Below are 18,225 nucleotides of genomic sequence, written 5' to 3'. Positions count from 1 at the left end.
TTCTTAATTTCTTCAACGCCAGGGAAACTTAACAGCCCTCGCTGGGAATGGGAAGGTCCCCACTGCTGTGCTTTCTGTGCCAAAAATCCCCCAGCTGCTGTACAAGGCCTAGAAATATGCCTAAACAGGAAGCACAGGTCAAAAGATCAGCAATGCTAACTGTCGGCAAGCTGACCCCTGTGGAGATCAGCAACAATCGGTCAAATATTTAACTATTTATGTACAAGCCATCTTGAAGTGAAAAACAGGTTAGGCAAACAGCACTATGCTCCAGCTCAAATGGATGGTAAGGGTGGCTTTGGCCCTTGAGAACCAAAGCACGCTACAGACATACGAATAAATATAGATCCATGGACTGGATTCAAAGACTGCAAAAAAATTTCAACTGAAAAATACTTCCTATAAAAGGAGCAAAAGAAATTGTTTCCATTTCCATAAGCAACAAAACATAATCAACCTATTGAGTAAAACCACATCCTCCATGCTAGCTGCCAAGTCTATGTTCTTGAAACACAAGTTATTAAAGGCCCTGTAAAAGTTTTTAAAATACTTAAAATTTCATATTATTAAATAATTTTAGATTGATTTCTAAAATGCAAATGTTTTCCAAAATGTTGGAATGGAACTGTTTTTACATTATGAGGAATACATAAATCTGTTTCAATTAAATTGGCACGCTCATTGCTATGCGACCACATAAAGCTGCCCAAGCTCCCCTTCTAATAAATCGAGGACGATGTTAGCTGTAACAATGTGTGATAAGAGCTAAGCTACTTCAAGCAACTTTCAAAAAACATCAAAGTATTTCAGTAATAAAAAGCTTAATATGCAATTCTGGTGGATTGGCAAACGCTGAGGCATCATAAAGATCTGGAACAGAGCAAAAAGAGCAAAGAATAGATGGAAACTGTAAGCCTATCTCTCTTCTCACTTAGAATATCAGAAAAGACAGTTATTTTTACAGTAAGTGTGCTGTGAAGCTCAGCAGTTTGTCAGAAGACAAATGGGTCTTCTCCAACAACTAACGAACAGTCCAGCTGCTTTGTCCCTTCAGCCATAGGACAGGTTTAACGTAAAAGCCTTCAAGCAGGAAAAATTGGGAAGGAAAACATCCTTGGGGCACCAAGAGTGCTGTAGACAATCAAAAATTTTGTATCTAAATTCGTGAGTAAATGGATAGAACCCATTATTTTCAGCATTCTTTTTTTTTTTTCCAAAACACTTAGCACCCACAAAAACTTACTCAACTTATTCAGCTGAGTTATCATTATTTTCACTCTACATTTGACTCGTACTTATGAAAGCAGATTAAGAAGCAATAAATGCAGCTCACAGAAAATACACTGGCAGTAACCTAGAATGGACATGAAACAGGTTCATTTTGTAACTTGAAACTCAAGTAAAATTTTGAAAGGTAGAGGGAGTTTCACTTAAGAACTATCTTGTTAAATATCTTTTAAACAGTTAACTTTTCTGAAATTAGAAAGGCAATTGATGACAGATGTTCTAGACATCAGTATGTAGTAGAACTTCTAAGTCAGGCTACTGAAAACCACCTACCTGGTGGAAATGCGGCTGAACACAGCATTGAAGTTATTACAGCTAAGAGAAAAAAGAACCCCAGAGGCAGAATTTCGTAGTTCAGCTGCATGCTGGTTCCCTTCACGGTAAGTGTGGATGAAATGGCAGATTTCTGGCAGCAACTGTTTTACCAGCATAGTCTCATCTAGTCGCATGGTATCCTTTGGTTGCTAAAAATAAACATTCAGTATTTCATGAAATTCAGCTTTCTAGGTTTTGAGGCAAAAAAATGGAGCATCTGCCACTAGTAGGCACAGGACCTGAATCTGAACTTGTCATTCTGCATGCAGGCTACCACTAGCCACAGCACAAGTACTCTACACAGAAAAGGTTTCTCTCCATCTGAACAATAACCCGTATCATTCAAACCATCTTACATTTTCAGTTAAGTCACCAAAATACGTAGGACACCAAGTTGATCAATGTCATCAAGTATCAAGCAAAATATCAAACTAGTTTTCAAAGTAAAACACATTTCTGTTTTGATGACTGCACCCTGCTGTTCTGTGTAAAGTATTAGCAGTAGAGCATTAACTACCTAGGCTTTGAATGGAAGCTCAAAGGGCAAAGACCCACCCTTACTTCTCTTTTGGATAGTATTCTAACCAGCGAATTTTTAATATAAAAAAGTTAACTGGAAGAGAGATGCTTCTCCCTTGTTCTTGCCTGGAATTGCTCTAAATGAGTAGAAAATGGCTTAACTTTCCTGCAAAAGAAAAATCTAATTTTTGCCAGTTTGCACAGTATGAGACATAAGGAAACTATTTACAAAAGAATTCAAAGTGAAACTTTGCTCTACTAAGAGCAAGTTTGAACAGAAGGGTCAGCATTAAAGCTTTCTAAAATTCTACCAATGAATTTACCACAGGGAATTGGGAAGTTTCAGAGACTCCCACTTAGTTGACCTGAGTCCTGTTGCCATGAGAGCTCGATGAAACATTGAGCAAGAACAGCGAGCAAGAAATACGTCTGAAGATATCGCAGAACACAACGCTCTTTGTATAGAACTTTGGCTCAGTCTTATTAAACATATACTGGCTCAACGGGCTTTCATCTGAATTGACAAAGCAAGAAGTATTCTACACAATTTTAGGCTGTTCAAATATCATCTATCAGGAAAAAGCCACTAACGTTTCAAACAATATCCACATAAGAAATATTTTAAAAGAATTAATTTCTGAAGTCAGAACAGATTTTTTTGACTCTCTGCATCAAAGACACAAAAAGTGCCAAAGAGAGGTATTTACCACAGCTGTAAAAGCTGGTAATTATTCTGGAAAATGTATTTCCTGGATCTTTTGTGAATTTAGAAGAATCCACAATTATTCGGACTGGTTTAGTACCATAATATAAGATATGCCGCTTGATAAATCTAACCATAATAAGGTCATTACCTTATAAAGAAAGAACCTTCAAAAACTGTTGCAGGGAAACAGCAAAGAACTTAGATGATTTCATGACATTCATCCAGGAATACAGCTTTAAAAAAAAAATTCCTTTCTTGTTAAAGGAATAAACCATCACAAATTTTGCTCACAGTAAGTTTGGCTTTGCAATTACACAGTTTAGCAGCATCAGTTGTACAACCGTTTACATCCCAAAGGTAATAGCCAACTGCCTTGCAGCACGGCTCTGATTGGAAACCTCGGGACTGGGCTCCCAGTGGAAATTTGGACATGGTTAACTAATGTAATCTAGGAAACACCTGCAAAAGTAATCTTTAGAACAGAGATAGCACAGTTTCTGCTGTATATACAAGTACATGAAAAAATACTTCAACAAATGGAAGTTTTAAGAAATTGAAAGAAAAATCAACACTGTATGCAGAAAACTTAGTAGCATAAAACTGAAACACTTGTACTGCATTAACATGATTTACTATGCCAACACTTATTCTGTTTACATTGTGGGATGAAAGTGTTTTAATGCATCTATTCAAAAAATACTGAGAAGAATATGCCACAAGCATTCAAAGCTTATAAAAATGTAGCAAAGCTTCATAACCACATCTAATTCTTCATGTGGGTTTGCATCTTCCCTTACTCCAGTTCACACATGTCTCTCAGTACGGTTGTCTGCAATTCTTTCTAACAAATTATTAAAATAAAATCATTATTTATAACTCCACAAATTACTTGAGTAGCAGGAGGGGCAAATTCAAAAGTTTACTCAAATCTATTCAGCCGAAAAGAGATCACTAGTTTGAGGCAAGAAAAAAGCACCCCACAAAACCTTAATTTATCAGTTATATCAACTCCTTGCATTTATAGGACGTTTTAGTATTTTTTAAATGGCATTAATCCTACTTTGCTCTAAATCAGAAGAGTTTTAACTTTAGTACCAGTAGTTATAGATACACAAGCATTTGACTTGTACCCTCCAACTTAGCAATTGCTTATGCAAGCCTACTCACCCCTGCCAGACATTTTTCCAGTGTATCCAAGATAATCAGCTGAGATAGATATAAATTCTTTTCAGCAGTTTCTCCAAATATTCTCTAAAAGTAGAAAGGATATGGATTCATCTGAGACACAGACATTTGACTTGTAATGCATTAATGTAGCAAAGTGGCACAGGAAGTTATGGCTCTTTTACTGCGCTGGTTTTGAGTTTCAAAATAAAGCCAGTAAAAATTAGATTAAAATAGGAATTAAAACCTTATCACTGAAGAAGTATCTTTGTCCAGTCTGCAATGCCAAATCTAATAAGGAATAAACAGCTACCGCAAAGTAGGGCTGGAGGTACACTGCAGCCCCTTACCTTTATCAGGCCTATAATTTATTCAGAAGTAAAGGTTATACCTTTTCAGAAACTATTTTGGTATCAATTACTCCTGACTCTTTTCCAATTATGTATTTCATTCCCAACATCTTAACAGAACTGATGTTACAACAAATCCATATCGACAAGCTTATTAGAGTGTTGCAAAATATAGCGCAGACCATGGAAGAAACACAAGACCCTGCAAAAAGATGCCATACTTCAGATACAGGCTGAAGGCACAGTTCCATCAGGCGTTTAACCTAGCACCCAATTTTACTGCCAACAATAGGGACTAGCTCCAGCAATATTAAGACAGCAAAATAAAGCAGAAAAGATTTAGCCAAAAATATATTGGCACTACTGCCTACACATGGAACATGTGTAGAAGTCACCCAAAGGAAGTTGTATTTTAAACCACCAGAGAGGCTAGCTCAACTAAGTCTAAGTTTCAGCAGAGTGCAAACCCTCAAGACTTCTTTCTAAATTAAGACCATTATGACAGTCTATGGGTCTAGTTTGTTTCAGCTGTAGAAACCCTTCAAAACCATTGCTGATTCATACAGTAGCTCAGTCCATCAAACATAAAAAAATGTTAAGTCTTGCTCCTCAGTGCAAAGCAAATGTTGCCTTTTTAAATTGACATTTTTAGCTAGGTCTTTCCTCTCAAAATTTATATATCATATGCGGAAACATGTTTTAACTGTATAGTTTTCTCCCAGCAGCAGGGCAACCTATTTTCTGATTTTATCAATCCGTTGCAGTGTTTTAGCAGATGCACTTCTCTACACAACTGACATCCAAGAACTTGCTGCCAACTATCTTACTAAAACCATAAAAAAACCATACTGCTAGAGTTTGGCCAGTTCTGTTACCTGTTTGTGGAGATTCCACATGATCACATATCACATGACTTCAAAACTCAAGGAACTAAACTTCTCTCATGACAAATCCAAAACCAGATCTTCCATTAAAAAAAAATTCAAACCACATCTTTCTCCGCATAAAGGATCCTAAACTTTCCATTTACCCAACTTGATGGTAATAGTTATTTTTCTAGAGTTGACACTACGGACATCCACATTCTTTTTTTTTTTTTTTTTTCCTTTTCTAGCTTTTTCTTTGGTTCCACTGAGATCTATTTTAAATGCCAGTTTTAGTGATGCTGATGAGTCAAATACTTTGATGGATTTCAGAAATCATTTTATTGTTCCCTTGGAGGCAGGAGAGAAAACCAGTATGTAGAAGGAAACCATCTACTAAGACACCCAGCTCTAAAGATTTCTCTTTGGGAACTCGTAGAAAAATCACGTTCAATTTCATCCCTTCACACCATTCTGCTGCCCTCAAGTATCAACATCAAGTGGTTTAATGAGAGGCTGTGATCCATATCAAACAATAAATGGAAAAGATGTGTATCACTCCCACACATTTTTCATTCTTTTTTCTTACCAACTGGGAAGGTATCCCTTCACAGGTGTGAGTCTATCGTGGCAGTATTAGACAAGAGACTGTTTTCAAAGACTTTTCTTACAAGGTTCTGACTGAAATTCATGTACTTGTTAAAACAGGTATCTATTTGATATGTACACACAAATGCTAAAGCATCCAAACAGTCCGGAAAATTCAAATAGCCTAAGTTTTAAATCCTCTTCCTTTCTTTTTTCCTTCTTCTTTTCCCAAAACGATTCCTGGCAAGTCATACTCTGGCCAGACAGATGAGGGGAAATACCCAAAACAACTCCTAGTGCTGCTGCTCAGCAGCTCCTTTGCCCGGCTGCATTCCTCCTCTGAAGACTTTGCTAGCACTGCTTCCCTAGGTAACTGAAGCACCTTTCCATGCAATGGAGAACATCCTCCCCCTTGCCTCCCAACAAGCAGCGCATTCTGCCAGTATCTACATATTGCTCAGGGACCCAAGGTGGTAGTAGGTGCAGTCACGTCCCCACTCATTAGGTAGCCACAACTTCCCAGCTACAGACCGTTCCTATGACTAACGGGAGATTCCTCCTAATCACCACCTCCCTTTAGATTTCTCTGCCACAACTACCTCATTGCCTTTGTACGTAACACGGCTAAGTGCTGCTGGTGAACTTTAGCACATGAGGATGAAAAGAAAAAAAGTGTAAAAGGCAACCAACAATTTGACTAAATTTCAAGTGACTCTCTGCAGATTGTATCATATGAATAAATAACAACCATTTTGAAAAATCACTCAACAATCCACAATTGGAAAACTTACCATGTTATTAACATTTTTTAAGATATTAGTGAGACCACTGATGACCAGGGAAAACTTGTACTTGGAAATGTTTATGAGACATTCCTTGTTGTGCTCCGTACTGACTTTGGTGTGGGTATTCTGCTGGGCAGCCTTTATTGGAAGCTGCAAAGAAAGATAAGTATTATAAGCTTTTTTACAGTGAAATTACCTCTTTAAAGATGGGTTAAAAATTCTTGAGACACCAGAAACAACCTTGAAAAACATTCTACAAGAGACAACTACAAATGCATTATTTCATTTTCTCTATATCCATCTTTCTATTAGTTATCCATAAAACAAAATACTAAAGTTCACTTATTCCTTTTTCTGAATTGAAACTAAACCTCTATTTTGTGATAAATTTTCTACAAATCAAATGTCAAAGCAATCAAAAGGAGCAGAAAACTGTGAGTAAGATAGAATTCTGAGAAGAAAAGTTTCTTTATGCCAAAAATTGGCTTGTTAAATAAAAAAAAAATCTTCAAAAAGCTAATACTTGCAATAAAAAACTGCATCTTGAAGCCTGAGAGGGGAGAAATCACAATAGCTCTCAAAGCAGGTGAGTTGGAAGGTGGTAACAGTGGTTCCATGTGTGTCCTCTACTCCTTCGCAGGACAGAACTGGCCAAGAGGTGCAAGCGAGTTCCCAGAGGAGCCACCACCGGCAGCCACCTCAAGCCCTGCTGCATCCCATCTGCCCCAGGACTTGGGTTACCCCTGGCTAACCAGCTGGCTGGTTAGCCCCACTGCCAGCCAGCTGATGAAGTCTCAGCCTCACACACACTTGAAGCACGTGCGAGCCAATCACAACTTGCGAGCCCCACATTATCTACCCTTGCCCAACATCCAGCAGTAAAAACTAGCCTTGAAATGCACATTTTCCACAAAAGATAAGATTCAGAGTGACTGCGCAAAACTGAGATGCTGCTCCGACTGTGTGAACACTAGACACTTTGTTTCATGCTGCATCCAAATTCTTCAAGAGTCACAAACGAGTCACTTCCCAAGCATGCACTCACTTCCCTGCACGCTCCTCATTGGAGTTGGCCCCTTAGGAGCCACCATGCGAAAACGTGAGAAATGATTCATTGGGAAAATTCATTTTACTGAATTTTTACTGATTTGTATTTTTAAAAAGCAACCAAATGTGGGAACAAAAAAGGAATCAATATTATCACCTCTTTTTATAAGTCACATGTGCCATTTGTATTTTAAAGTGGGAGCTAGGAATTCACTATCTACAGAAATTTTAATTGCTACTACAAGTTTTAACCAATTTTGACTTGAATTCTTGATAAATGTGTATTCTGAAAGACACTCATAGCTCAAAGTAAATGCCACAATGTAATATTTTGCATTAGGCTATACTTAAAATAATTTTTAAAAAGATAATTTAAGAGAGGTTAAAAGAAGAATTCCAAGGAATTGCAATCAGCTTTACAGCTGCAAAAAGCTTACAGGGCAACCTTCTGGGTTGGGGGCCTCAGTACGTTCCATACTGTCAGCAGGCATGAACATCTCTGCCAGCCATTTAACATCACTGTCTTTGTTGATAAAGGTTTAAAGGCCCATCTTTAAAACGCTAGATGAATTGTATTAAAGAACCCCAAACTTGGAACATTTTTTTTCCACAGTTTTGACTGCATCATTAAATGCATTCTGCTTAACAGTGACATCCATTTGTAGGGAAATGGACCTCTTTAAAACACTACCCGGGTTTTATGCTCAAGTGTAATTTCCTCTCTGTATAAACTGTGGTTTGTTTGGGGTTTAAGTATCCGTTCTTTTGGGACCACAGACTAGGATCACAATGGAAATTGGCTGGTTTTTCCTAAGAGAACGGTTGACACTTCAGTAAAAAAAATGACTGAACTGCCATGCTAGATCACACCAAAGACCCAAGAGCATCAGAAGGGTCTTATGAGGAGCGCTCGCTCTCGATTCGGACAGTGGCTTGGGGAATCGCTTGCACCAAGCGCTGCACCCAGGGCCCCTCACCAAAAGGGACCATCAGCTCTGCTCCTTCGTAAGGAGGTCTAATGCTTCTCGCCTGCACAACCTCCTACAGCAACAAGTGCCATAGGGCAATCAAGGTCATTTCCACTCCGTTTTGTAATTCTCTTGCAAGCGTTCAGATTGTAATGCTTTAAAACAGTGTGATGCATTTCAATGTGCTGATTTTAAAACTGGAAAAAGCAGAACAAATGGCATTTATGACTCAAGCTTTGTTTTCATTGTTAGAAGTTATTTTTACAATACATTTTCGGAAGTCATTAGTGGAAGATAGATACATGTAGTTCAAAATTTCACCATTACTAATACTTTTTATTTAAATTTTCAAGTCTCCGCGCTGACAACAGCAGAAAAAGCTCAATACCACTGAGTGATAAAACACTTCAGAAGTGCCTCTCAAAGAAACTGTGTCATAGATCTAGTTCTGTATGCTTCCATGGTATAGAAACATCGTATTACACACTTCTGGAGCTTCCTGCCACAACAGCCACTGCAACAAGGTCACCTAGAAGTAAAACTGCTTTTTAAACTACCATTTAAAATAGGAAACTATATAAAAAGGAAATATTAGCAGTGTACTTTCAGGGGTTTTTTTTATTTCTCAGCTATTTCCTTTGTAGACTCTGACATGCTGGAGCATTATATATCCTCTAATGGAATGCAGTGCCAGTGTTGAGTGACCAAAAAGAAGCTACTTAACTTCTATACAAATATCCATCAATCTAAACGTCACCAGAAAAAAAGAAAAAAAAAAGGGGGGGGGGGGGAAGTTGACATTTTACTTTCATTGTCTTTAATTTTATTTAAAAAAAAAAAAAGTCTGACACAAATGGTTTCTTGTACAGCTTTTACTTGAATAGAAACAGAAATTAAAGCACAAAGCTCAAATATAAGTGGAGCTTCAAACTACGACTACATGCACCAGTTTGAACTCATCCCAGTTTAGCAAAGGGATAGCCCACCACTCTGATTCAGCTGTTTTCGCCGTTGAAGTAGGAAGCAATAGCCAACAACCTTGTAAGTACCCTGGTGCCCGCACCCACACTGAGGCACAATGCCATATACCCCCTCTCTCGCTCTAACATCCTTTGACTATGTCACATTAAGGTGTCAAACAAGCTACAGAGGACAGGGAACAACGGCATTTTGGTCTATAATTTGCCTTATTTTATGCAGTGGACAAAGACAAAATAGGCAGATGAAATGTGGAATCTTTCCAACTATGAAATTTTAAATCTCTTAAGATCAATTAAAAAAAGAACATTGCTGCAAAAGACAAGGAAAAGCCATTAAGTAGCTGAGCCTGACAGTTGCAATAATACAGTACAAGACCCAGTGTATCCTGAATTCAGGATACAAGTCATCTTGTATATCAGGTATTGCTAAAACAACTAGAAAAGCAAACCTGTAAGATAAAGCATCAAAGTATCTACCAGCTTACACCAGCCATGCGAGCTCCCTAGATGTTAAAACACTTCTTTTGACCACAAAGGCAGTTTAAGTCAAACTTGGTTTCTAGAAATACATTTCTAACTTCAATTTAAGAACCCCTGCTGACCTGTCTACAGCTTCTCCCAAATCTGCTACTGATACAATACCGAAATTGAACAATTCTCACAAGGTTTACTAAATGCAAGGAGGTAACAAAACACTCTTAGTAGAAAAAAAAGCAACACATCATATGAGATTATTATTTCCTTTACATTTCCAAAAGTCATACAATAACAGAGAAACCTTAGAAATAGAGATCGGAACCACATACCCTCAAGGAGACAGGATTGTTTAAACTAATCCAGCTGAATCTGTGGCTATTAAAAGATTTTTTTTTTTTAAATCAATATTTATTACCCAAAAGATGCAAATTCCTCTCCCAACTTACCAAAGTAAAATAAAATTCTTCCAGCTTCATGAAAAATGTAAACTAAATAACTAATCGCAAATATTATTCAAAAATAATATAATTTCAGAAAAAACATGACTAGGCCAACTCACAGATACACAGAATCATAGCACATTGTCAGCTGCTAGCATCTAGCATCTTAGAGAATAATCCTAAAACAGCACTTCAGAAGCTTTTTCAACAAACAAGTTTGTTATCTGAAAACTTTCTGTCCCCGTGCATTAACGTGGCACAAGTTATTCCCCCAACCGTTCTACTATGGGGTCCGGCAGCCACAAGTCATCCAATCTTCTGTCTACAGTGCCAGCCAGGAGGTCTGCAGCACTGCTGATGGGTCTCCCTAAGCCCAACCACTCTTACCTGTCTGCTCCTGGAGAGAAAAGCCTTTCAGTCTCTTCAGACTTGCAAGACAACAACTTTGCCAATTTAAAGTAAGTAAAAAAAAAAAAGCAAGCACTTATTCCAGAGGGGAAAAAAAAAGAAAAAAAATTTAACGTGCATTCTTAACAGTCAAATTATAAGCAAGTGTAAGTGCTTTATCACTTCAAAGTCACTATTTCAACTTTTTTGTGCAAGACACAACTTTGCAGAACGCAAAGAATTCAAAATCTGACAGATAAACCCAGTCTGCCACCAGATTCAGAATGACAGCTGTTGAAATCACCGTGCTGAGAAACCTCCTACTACAGACAGCAGTCACTGCCCACCCTTGCACAGGTACGCCGCAATACCGCGCTTCCAAGGTTCAACTCGCAGCGGTGGCAGAATGCAGAGCCCGCTCGCTGCCTCAGCGACCTGCACCTCATGACAAGCAGCCAGGTCCGCATCGCCTTTGGAGAGGGGAAGGTGGGAGACCAGCCCAGGGGACCCACCTCAGGGAAGGAAATTCTCTGCTTGTCTGTAACGGGCTCTTCATTTTCAGTAAGCAGCTCAAGACGACTGAATGCATCAGAGGCTTATGCCTTTGATTCAGATTCAGAAGAACGTACAAAACACAACATGTAGAAGAAAATCCCTAGTGCTATCCTTACCAGCACAGAAATCTATCTGGCTTTTCCCTTTCAAATAATCTCTTGGAACGTCTTCAGTAGACTGCAACGCGCAGATGTACTGGTGAGAGACAGAAAATATACACAGAACCTCTCTGTCCTCGGCATCAGTACTGTCAGAACCAGTACAAATCTCTTAAAATCAACAGGCATCTTCCAACTATAAACATGCACTGCATCATCTTCTAGAGGGGCATTATTTAATAAAAGAACCTCACAACTAAGCCTTGAGAAGAACAGAGAACTCCGAAAATATTTTATATAGGTTGCTCAAAAAAAAGTATTCAAAAGGCTAACTAAAAGTTGGTACTGTGAACAAACATATGTTTAGCCATACTGTCAACACAAACTGCTGTGTTAAATAAGGCAGGATCATCAAATCATCTTGGTGCTATTCAGCAGCTCATTAATGGACTCAGGTAACATCTGTTGCATGTGGGCCATTCCATTATCTATTCTTTAGGACACCATCTGTGTGCAGTATAGCACTTCTGTTTGAAATACATCATACACACTGTTTTAGAAAAATAAGATCAAAGATACCTCGGGTTTATGTTAGAGAGAGATGAAATAGCACACTTTGTGCTTAAGAGCAGTGTTATCGCCTGTCTCAGTTCTTAAGTCCTGTGGAAATCTGTTTCAGACAGAGTAATTGTGGAAAAAAGTTCCATCTCCTGCACAGTCCAGCCTTACCTTACAGCAGAAGGCACCATTTCACTTGGGGAGCACAGTCAGCAGAACTCCAGTGAAATACTTTAAAATACACCTTATTACTACTAGTGATTCCTTAACAAGCTGAGATGAAAAACAGCAATGAAAAACACAGAGCTGGTATCGCAGCCAGTGCTTTTTCAGGTCTCTGATTCTGTACAGATTTCAAATGCTGCAGAAAGAACCAACAGGAGGGAATATTTGCTTTAATTTAATGTCTTTTAATGAAAGTAAGAATGGAACGTTCCTACTGGCTTTCCATTTTTACAAAAGCTTTCTTAACCGAAAGCAATCATATCTCACAAACTACAAGCAGGGAGCCTAAACCATAATCCACATAATAAAAGGCTTCTTTCTTTAAAGAAGTGTATCATAATCACTTAAGTCGTCACAAGTTTATACAGGATTAATACCTTTTATTATATTTGATAGTTTTAAAAGAGTCTAGATTCAAATGGTTTAGGCAGTAAGGCTTCTCTGCCTGTGCTCAGAACTATTTCACTACTGTATCAGCCTTCCCATGACTTCAGCTGGTAACACATTTAAAAACACTATAAAAATACAGTACATAAGATTGTAAGTGAACATTTTCATATGAAAAAAGAGATCATTTTATTTTACAAAGACCCGACTATGTCTGAATCCACAGAGGATTTTACTAAAAGATAGCCTAGCCTCTTTGTGCTACTGCAGCCTAACTCTACCCTGATCATTGAAAGTTTTGAAAAATACAATTAGTCCTACATACAAAATCAGTCCAGAGAGTTCATGCGCGCTATACGAGAAATGAGATCCAGCCTCACATGGACCATCATCAATAGCTTCTTTTTGCACCAGCTGAAACCTTCACACAGTCTTCAAGGGGAGCTCAAAGAAGAGTGCACTGCAGCAGTTGAGTCTCAGAAGTGAGCACAGCTGGGCAAGACTGGCAGAATATTTGAGAAATTTATTCAGTGAGCCAGTCATTGGTTAATTCATAAAACTATGCTTGCCAGTCATTTTAGGCCCACAGAATTGTACACACAAAAGCAGATTTTGGTTAAAGCAGCATTTATAACAATAAACAAGAGTAGACAAGAACAGACTGGTTTGCACTGATTTTTCTTGTTTTCAATACAGATTAGCATTCTCCCAGTTTGTTGTTTCATCTGTCTTAAAATGAATTCAAGCACTCAGCAAATGAATGAAAAGCCTGTCTACATCTATAAATTTCAGTAAAAGATGGTTACATTTTCCTCCTTTGTAAAGGAAGAAACCTTGAAAAATTTTGCCTTTTCCCCCACAGGAAAAAAAAAAAAAAACAACACAAAACCAACAACCACCCAAAACTTATCTCACAACAAACATAAGTTCCCTTTCCTTATTCAAACACACCAATGCTATAATAAGTAGTGGCTCCCTCAGTGCTGAATCAAGAGGTCCTACATCTAGAAGTGCAGACAGAGTACGCAAAAACTCAAAAATGCATTATCACCACTAAAATAATGTGCATCTATTCAGCATATTTTTATGAAGTATGAACTTAATGTTCAAATGAGCAGTCTAAAATGTAACAAGTAGGTAACTTAATAACCACCTGACTACCCAATAACGACACAAACATACGTAGTTACAAGCAGCACATAAATATCACCACTGATCGACAATGCATTTAACAGTAGTGATGGTGTCACAATAACCTGGCGTTTGGGTACCCAGAACAGTCACCTTTCCACCATGAAGTTCACTGTCAGACCAGGCAAGGCAGAGGAAATGATGTATGAAAAGCAAACAAACAAAATTGAGAACCCTGAGTTGAAATTAATAAATGAGACAGAAGACTTCTCACAAAAAAAGTAGAGATTAATGTCTCATCCTTGCTTCACTGCTTCATTCACTTGATGACACAATATTAAAAAAAATTGCACTGGTTAAACAAAAATATTCAATAAACTAATCAAAATTTTGTATAAGCTAATCAAAATTTTGTAAATAGCACCTATCACACAAGCTACACTGTAACAGTCAATACCATATTTGATGTATATTATGCCTGCAACTCCAATATTTTAGCATCTCAAAAATCAGAACAGCTTTTTTCCTATCAGGAGAGGATTCCTCCCATATACCTATTTGTAATTATCCCACAAAATGTACGGAAAAATAATTCTGTTCAAAAAGTTGAAGTTCTTAACTCCTAACAGATGTTGGCAAGCCCAATTCCACAATATACATAACAAAGCAAACGACAAAGCCTAGGGCCTTTTAACACCAGTACACAAAGAAACATTTTCTTGCATTATTGGGAGCATAATCAGTACCATACTTTTTAAACTTATGGAAAAAATGATCTCTGACTCAAGATAACGGTGACAGGGGGGAGAATAAGTTAACTATGCAAATATGTCTAAAAATGTATTGGAAAAATCTGCATCATTTTAATGTCAAAAGACAAAGTTTGATATTTTCCTTTTTAAATAAACTTCATTTGCAGCAACTTTAACACAAATGTAGAAAAGAACAGCTTATTTTTATTCAACTAGGCCACAATCTCTCTGTGGGTTGTTAAGAGCCAAGCATCACTGAGAGGGACATGTGGTTATAAGGCAGGTGAACAAAATTCAATCTCTAGAACCAGCTTAATGTTTTTGATAGACGTTACACTGAACAGGGTCTCACAGAGCTGCGTCTTGTGTGACACAAAGGCTGTACTCACAGGATAGCAAAACGAGACAGACAACACAGAAACTGATCGTTCAGCCTAAACTGAGCTCACATTTACATGTCAGGAAAGCATCTTGGGAGTAAAAACGCAGAGTCTAAGCACTAAGCTTAGCCCCACTGAGAAAGTCATGCCGCCTAATCCCAGTAAGCAGTTTCTGCATGTGGATCAGAGAAATACAAAGTCTAAGACCAACGAATCCCTCTTCCTTCCATTCAGAAAATCCTTCTCCAAACTACTAGCACTGACTTTTGTGAAGAGAAATAAATATCTATCACTATAACAACATTGGCTAGAAAACCACCTTCACCCCATACAGCTGTGCTCCCAGTGATGTGGATGAAATCTCACAGACATCCACCGTTATGCTACGGGGAACGAGGTAGAATTGCCTGAGCAGTTTCACGTAGTCCTCCTTAAACTCATTCGTGAGGCTTTACCTCCTTTCTGATGAACCCGATGATGTAAAGCGAAGCAGTAAATTTCACAGGAATGTCTACAAGAAGCAAACACACTTTTGGAAGAGACGGGGGAGCAGAGATGAAGAGGAACCAGGCGTCTCACCCCTCTCCCCATACAGAACCGATCGATACGCCACCGCACCTCGAGCAGACTGGCACAGGGGAGGCCACTCCACACCGAGACTAGGTTCCCCCCCCCTCAAAAATAGGTGGGAAGCATCAGGCTGGCTGGAAGGGACCGCAGGCCGGCGGGGAGCACCCGGCCCCACCCAGCCACCCTGCCCAGCACAATGGGCGCAGCGAGCCGCCGCCCCCCGGCCGGGCTGACCGGGCACCCACCGCCGAGCCGGGCGATGGGAAGCCCAGCGCCCTCGGTACCCCCGGCACGGCCAGAAAGCCGGCGGCGGGGGAGAAAGGCAGGAGGCAGCGCTCCCACCCGCCGCCTCCGCCCCGGGCAGCGGGGCAGCCTCCCCCGCCGCTCGCCCCCCTCCCCGCCCGCAGCGGCCCGCGCCTCAGCCCCCGGCCCGCAGAGGCCCCTCACCTCCGGCGGCGGCCCGCCCCGGCCCTCCCCGCGCCGCCCCTGCTCCCCCACCGGCCCCGGCCCAGCGCGGCGGGGGCAGCCGCGCCGCCGCCCCTCCTCACGGCCGCCCCCGCTACCTGCTCATCGAAGCGGTTCACCACGGCCTGCACCCACTCCACCGGCTTGTGGGCCGCCATGTCCCCCCCCGCCTGCCCGGCCAGGGAGGGGGGCGGATCCCCGCAGGGAGGGCGGCAGGAGAGGCGCCGGGCGAGGGGAGGGTCTCCGTATCCCTGGCGCGCTCCGGGGCCCTCAGCTCCCCGCAGCCATCAGCGCCCAGGGCCCGCCATGACACCACACCGGAAGCGGGAGCCCAGGCCGCCCCCGCCCGCCCGAGCAGCAGCGCCGCGGCCGCCGCGCCAGGGGGAGCGCCGAGACACAGGCGGCGGCGGGCGGCGCCTGCGCGGCCGCGGGGACCCGCTGCGCCTGCGCGACAGCGGGGCGGGGCCGCGCCGCGCCTGCGCCGCAGAGGGGCCGAGCGGGAGGTGCTGAGGGGCCGTGGCGCGTGCGCTGTAGCCGGGGCCGGGGCGTGGTGAGGGCCCCTCTGGGCAGCCCCGCCGGGCCCGCCCGGCCCGGGGTCGTCCCTGTCCTCTGCCGGTGCTGCCTGAGCTCGCCGCCGGGCTCAGCGTGTGCGGGGAAGGCCCGGCGCTCCGCCGGCATGGCATGGCCCGGCCCTGCCCGCCTCCGCCCCGGGGGGCACGGCCCGGAACCCACCGGGTCTCGTCTCCGGCCCCTGCGTGTGCTGGGAGAGCGGCTGGTCCCGGCGAGGGGTGGCGGGGCCTGGGCTCGCCGTTCTCCCCCACCTGTGGTCCTTCCCCCGAGCGTCGGCACCACCGGCCCGGCAGCCGCTCCCCGGTACCCCCGGCCCTGGCAGCCGCAGGGATGAGCGCAGCCGGTGCCGGGGCTGTACCCCGCGGCCGGTGCTCCCGTTTGCACGTCGGGACGGGGGCGGGTGGCTGCCGGAGGGAAGGGCCTGCCCGGGCCGGTCCCCTCTGGAGGGAAGACACGTTTGCACAGAGAGGGGACGGGGCAGGGGGCAGGTCCCCTCCGGCCGGCGTGTGGGGGTGTTTCCTGCTGCCTACCCCGCAGAGCCGGGGAAAGAAGGGCAAAACCCCCTCACGGGCTAAAAAAGTACTGAAATACTGTAAGCTATTCTTCAAAATAAAAGGTTGTTTTAAAAGTCTCCCTTGAAATTATTTATTCGATAAATTACTGTAAGCCAAACTTGTGTCCTTTGACCACAGATCCTAGGGGAACGTCTCGCCTCCCCACGCTTGAGGCGTGCGTTGGCGTGCGGCTGCAGCGGGGTTTTAGGGGTGGGTTTAGGGGTGGTTTTGGGGGTGGTTTTGGGGGTGGTTTTGGGGGTGGTTCGCACCTCGGCAGGCAGAGGAGACGCTCGGCAGAGACCACTTCGTTCCAATTGCATCGCCGTGTCAAAGCCACTGGGCTTGGCAGAGATTGTCTGATTCGGATATTATGCGCGGATGAATGTATAGCTGCGCTTTACCTTTTAAATAGAAGAGGTTATTCTGTAATAAATGTTCCCATTTAATGGCTTCTGTTAAGTCTCAAGGCTTCACTGCAGAACTCTAGCAGTAACTAAAAATATGTAATGTAGCACAGAAAAATTCTTCCCCAACCTAGTTATAGAGTACCCAGCCAAGCGTTTGCTCTTTGTGACTCAGAAAAGTAGGATACGTGGATAACAAAACAAACATCCACTTCCAGTTTCCATCTTGGGAACGTTAATTCCTTTTCCTTCTGGGTAGACAGAAGCACAAAATAATGTCCTTCCATGCTACAGTCAAGTTAAAATTCTGACAACAAAGATGCAACTTGAGGTGAAACGTCTGGAACAGAGGATTTAACACTGACAAATGCACAGTGAGGAACTGGAGAATAAAATGGACTTTCTTTCTGTTATTCCCCCCAGCAGGGGCCCTGATTTGACTTGGAGCCCCGTGCGATTATCACAGCACATATTAATTATTACCTGCAATAGCAATATGAAATATATTCTCAAGCAACTTTCCCTGTAAATAACAAACAATGAAATTCCTATCAGTCATACTTACAGTTTGAACAATTCCATTGCATTCTAGCAACAAAATCAGGAACTTGGTTCATAGCAAATATTTGAAGAGGCAGATGTTTTATGAAAACATGAAAATCGATTGCAAATATTTTATTTAAGAAAAAAGCAATTAATT

At 41.8% G+C, this 18,225-nt stretch overlaps 1 protein-coding gene across 5 annotated transcripts in view; it reads right to left on the bottom strand.

Moving 5' to 3' along the window:
* NF1 (neurofibromin 1) overlaps positions 1-18,225 on the bottom strand; it is a 208,931-nt gene that overhangs the window by 182,219 nt on the left and 8,487 nt on the right. For 4 of the 5 annotated variants that reach the window (XR_012838375.1, XM_075771461.1, XM_075771458.1 and 1 more), the window contains exons 1-4: positions 16,096-16,429; positions 6,584-6,727; positions 3,995-4,078; positions 1,561-1,751 (exon numbers count right to left, since the gene is read on the bottom strand). The exons of the other annotated variant lie outside the window; for it this stretch is intronic. Coding sequence is in view for 3 of the 4 variants with exons in the window: in XM_075771461.1 (XP_075627576.1) it covers positions 1,561-1,751; positions 3,995-4,078; positions 6,584-6,727; positions 16,096-16,155 (479 nt within the window). In the remaining variant the exon portion in view is untranslated. Of the gene's footprint in view, positions 1-1,560; positions 1,752-3,994; positions 4,079-6,583; positions 6,728-16,095; positions 16,430-18,225 lie in introns of those variants that run through there. 5 annotated transcript variants of the gene reach the window in all.

This window comes from Balearica regulorum, chromosome 19, assembly GCF_011004875.1.
Source record: "Balearica regulorum gibbericeps isolate bBalReg1 chromosome 19, bBalReg1.pri, whole genome shotgun sequence".
Lineage (NCBI taxonomy): Eukaryota > Metazoa > Chordata > Aves > Gruiformes > Gruidae > Balearica > Balearica regulorum.
This window is presented reverse-complemented; position numbering and strand designations above follow the sequence as displayed.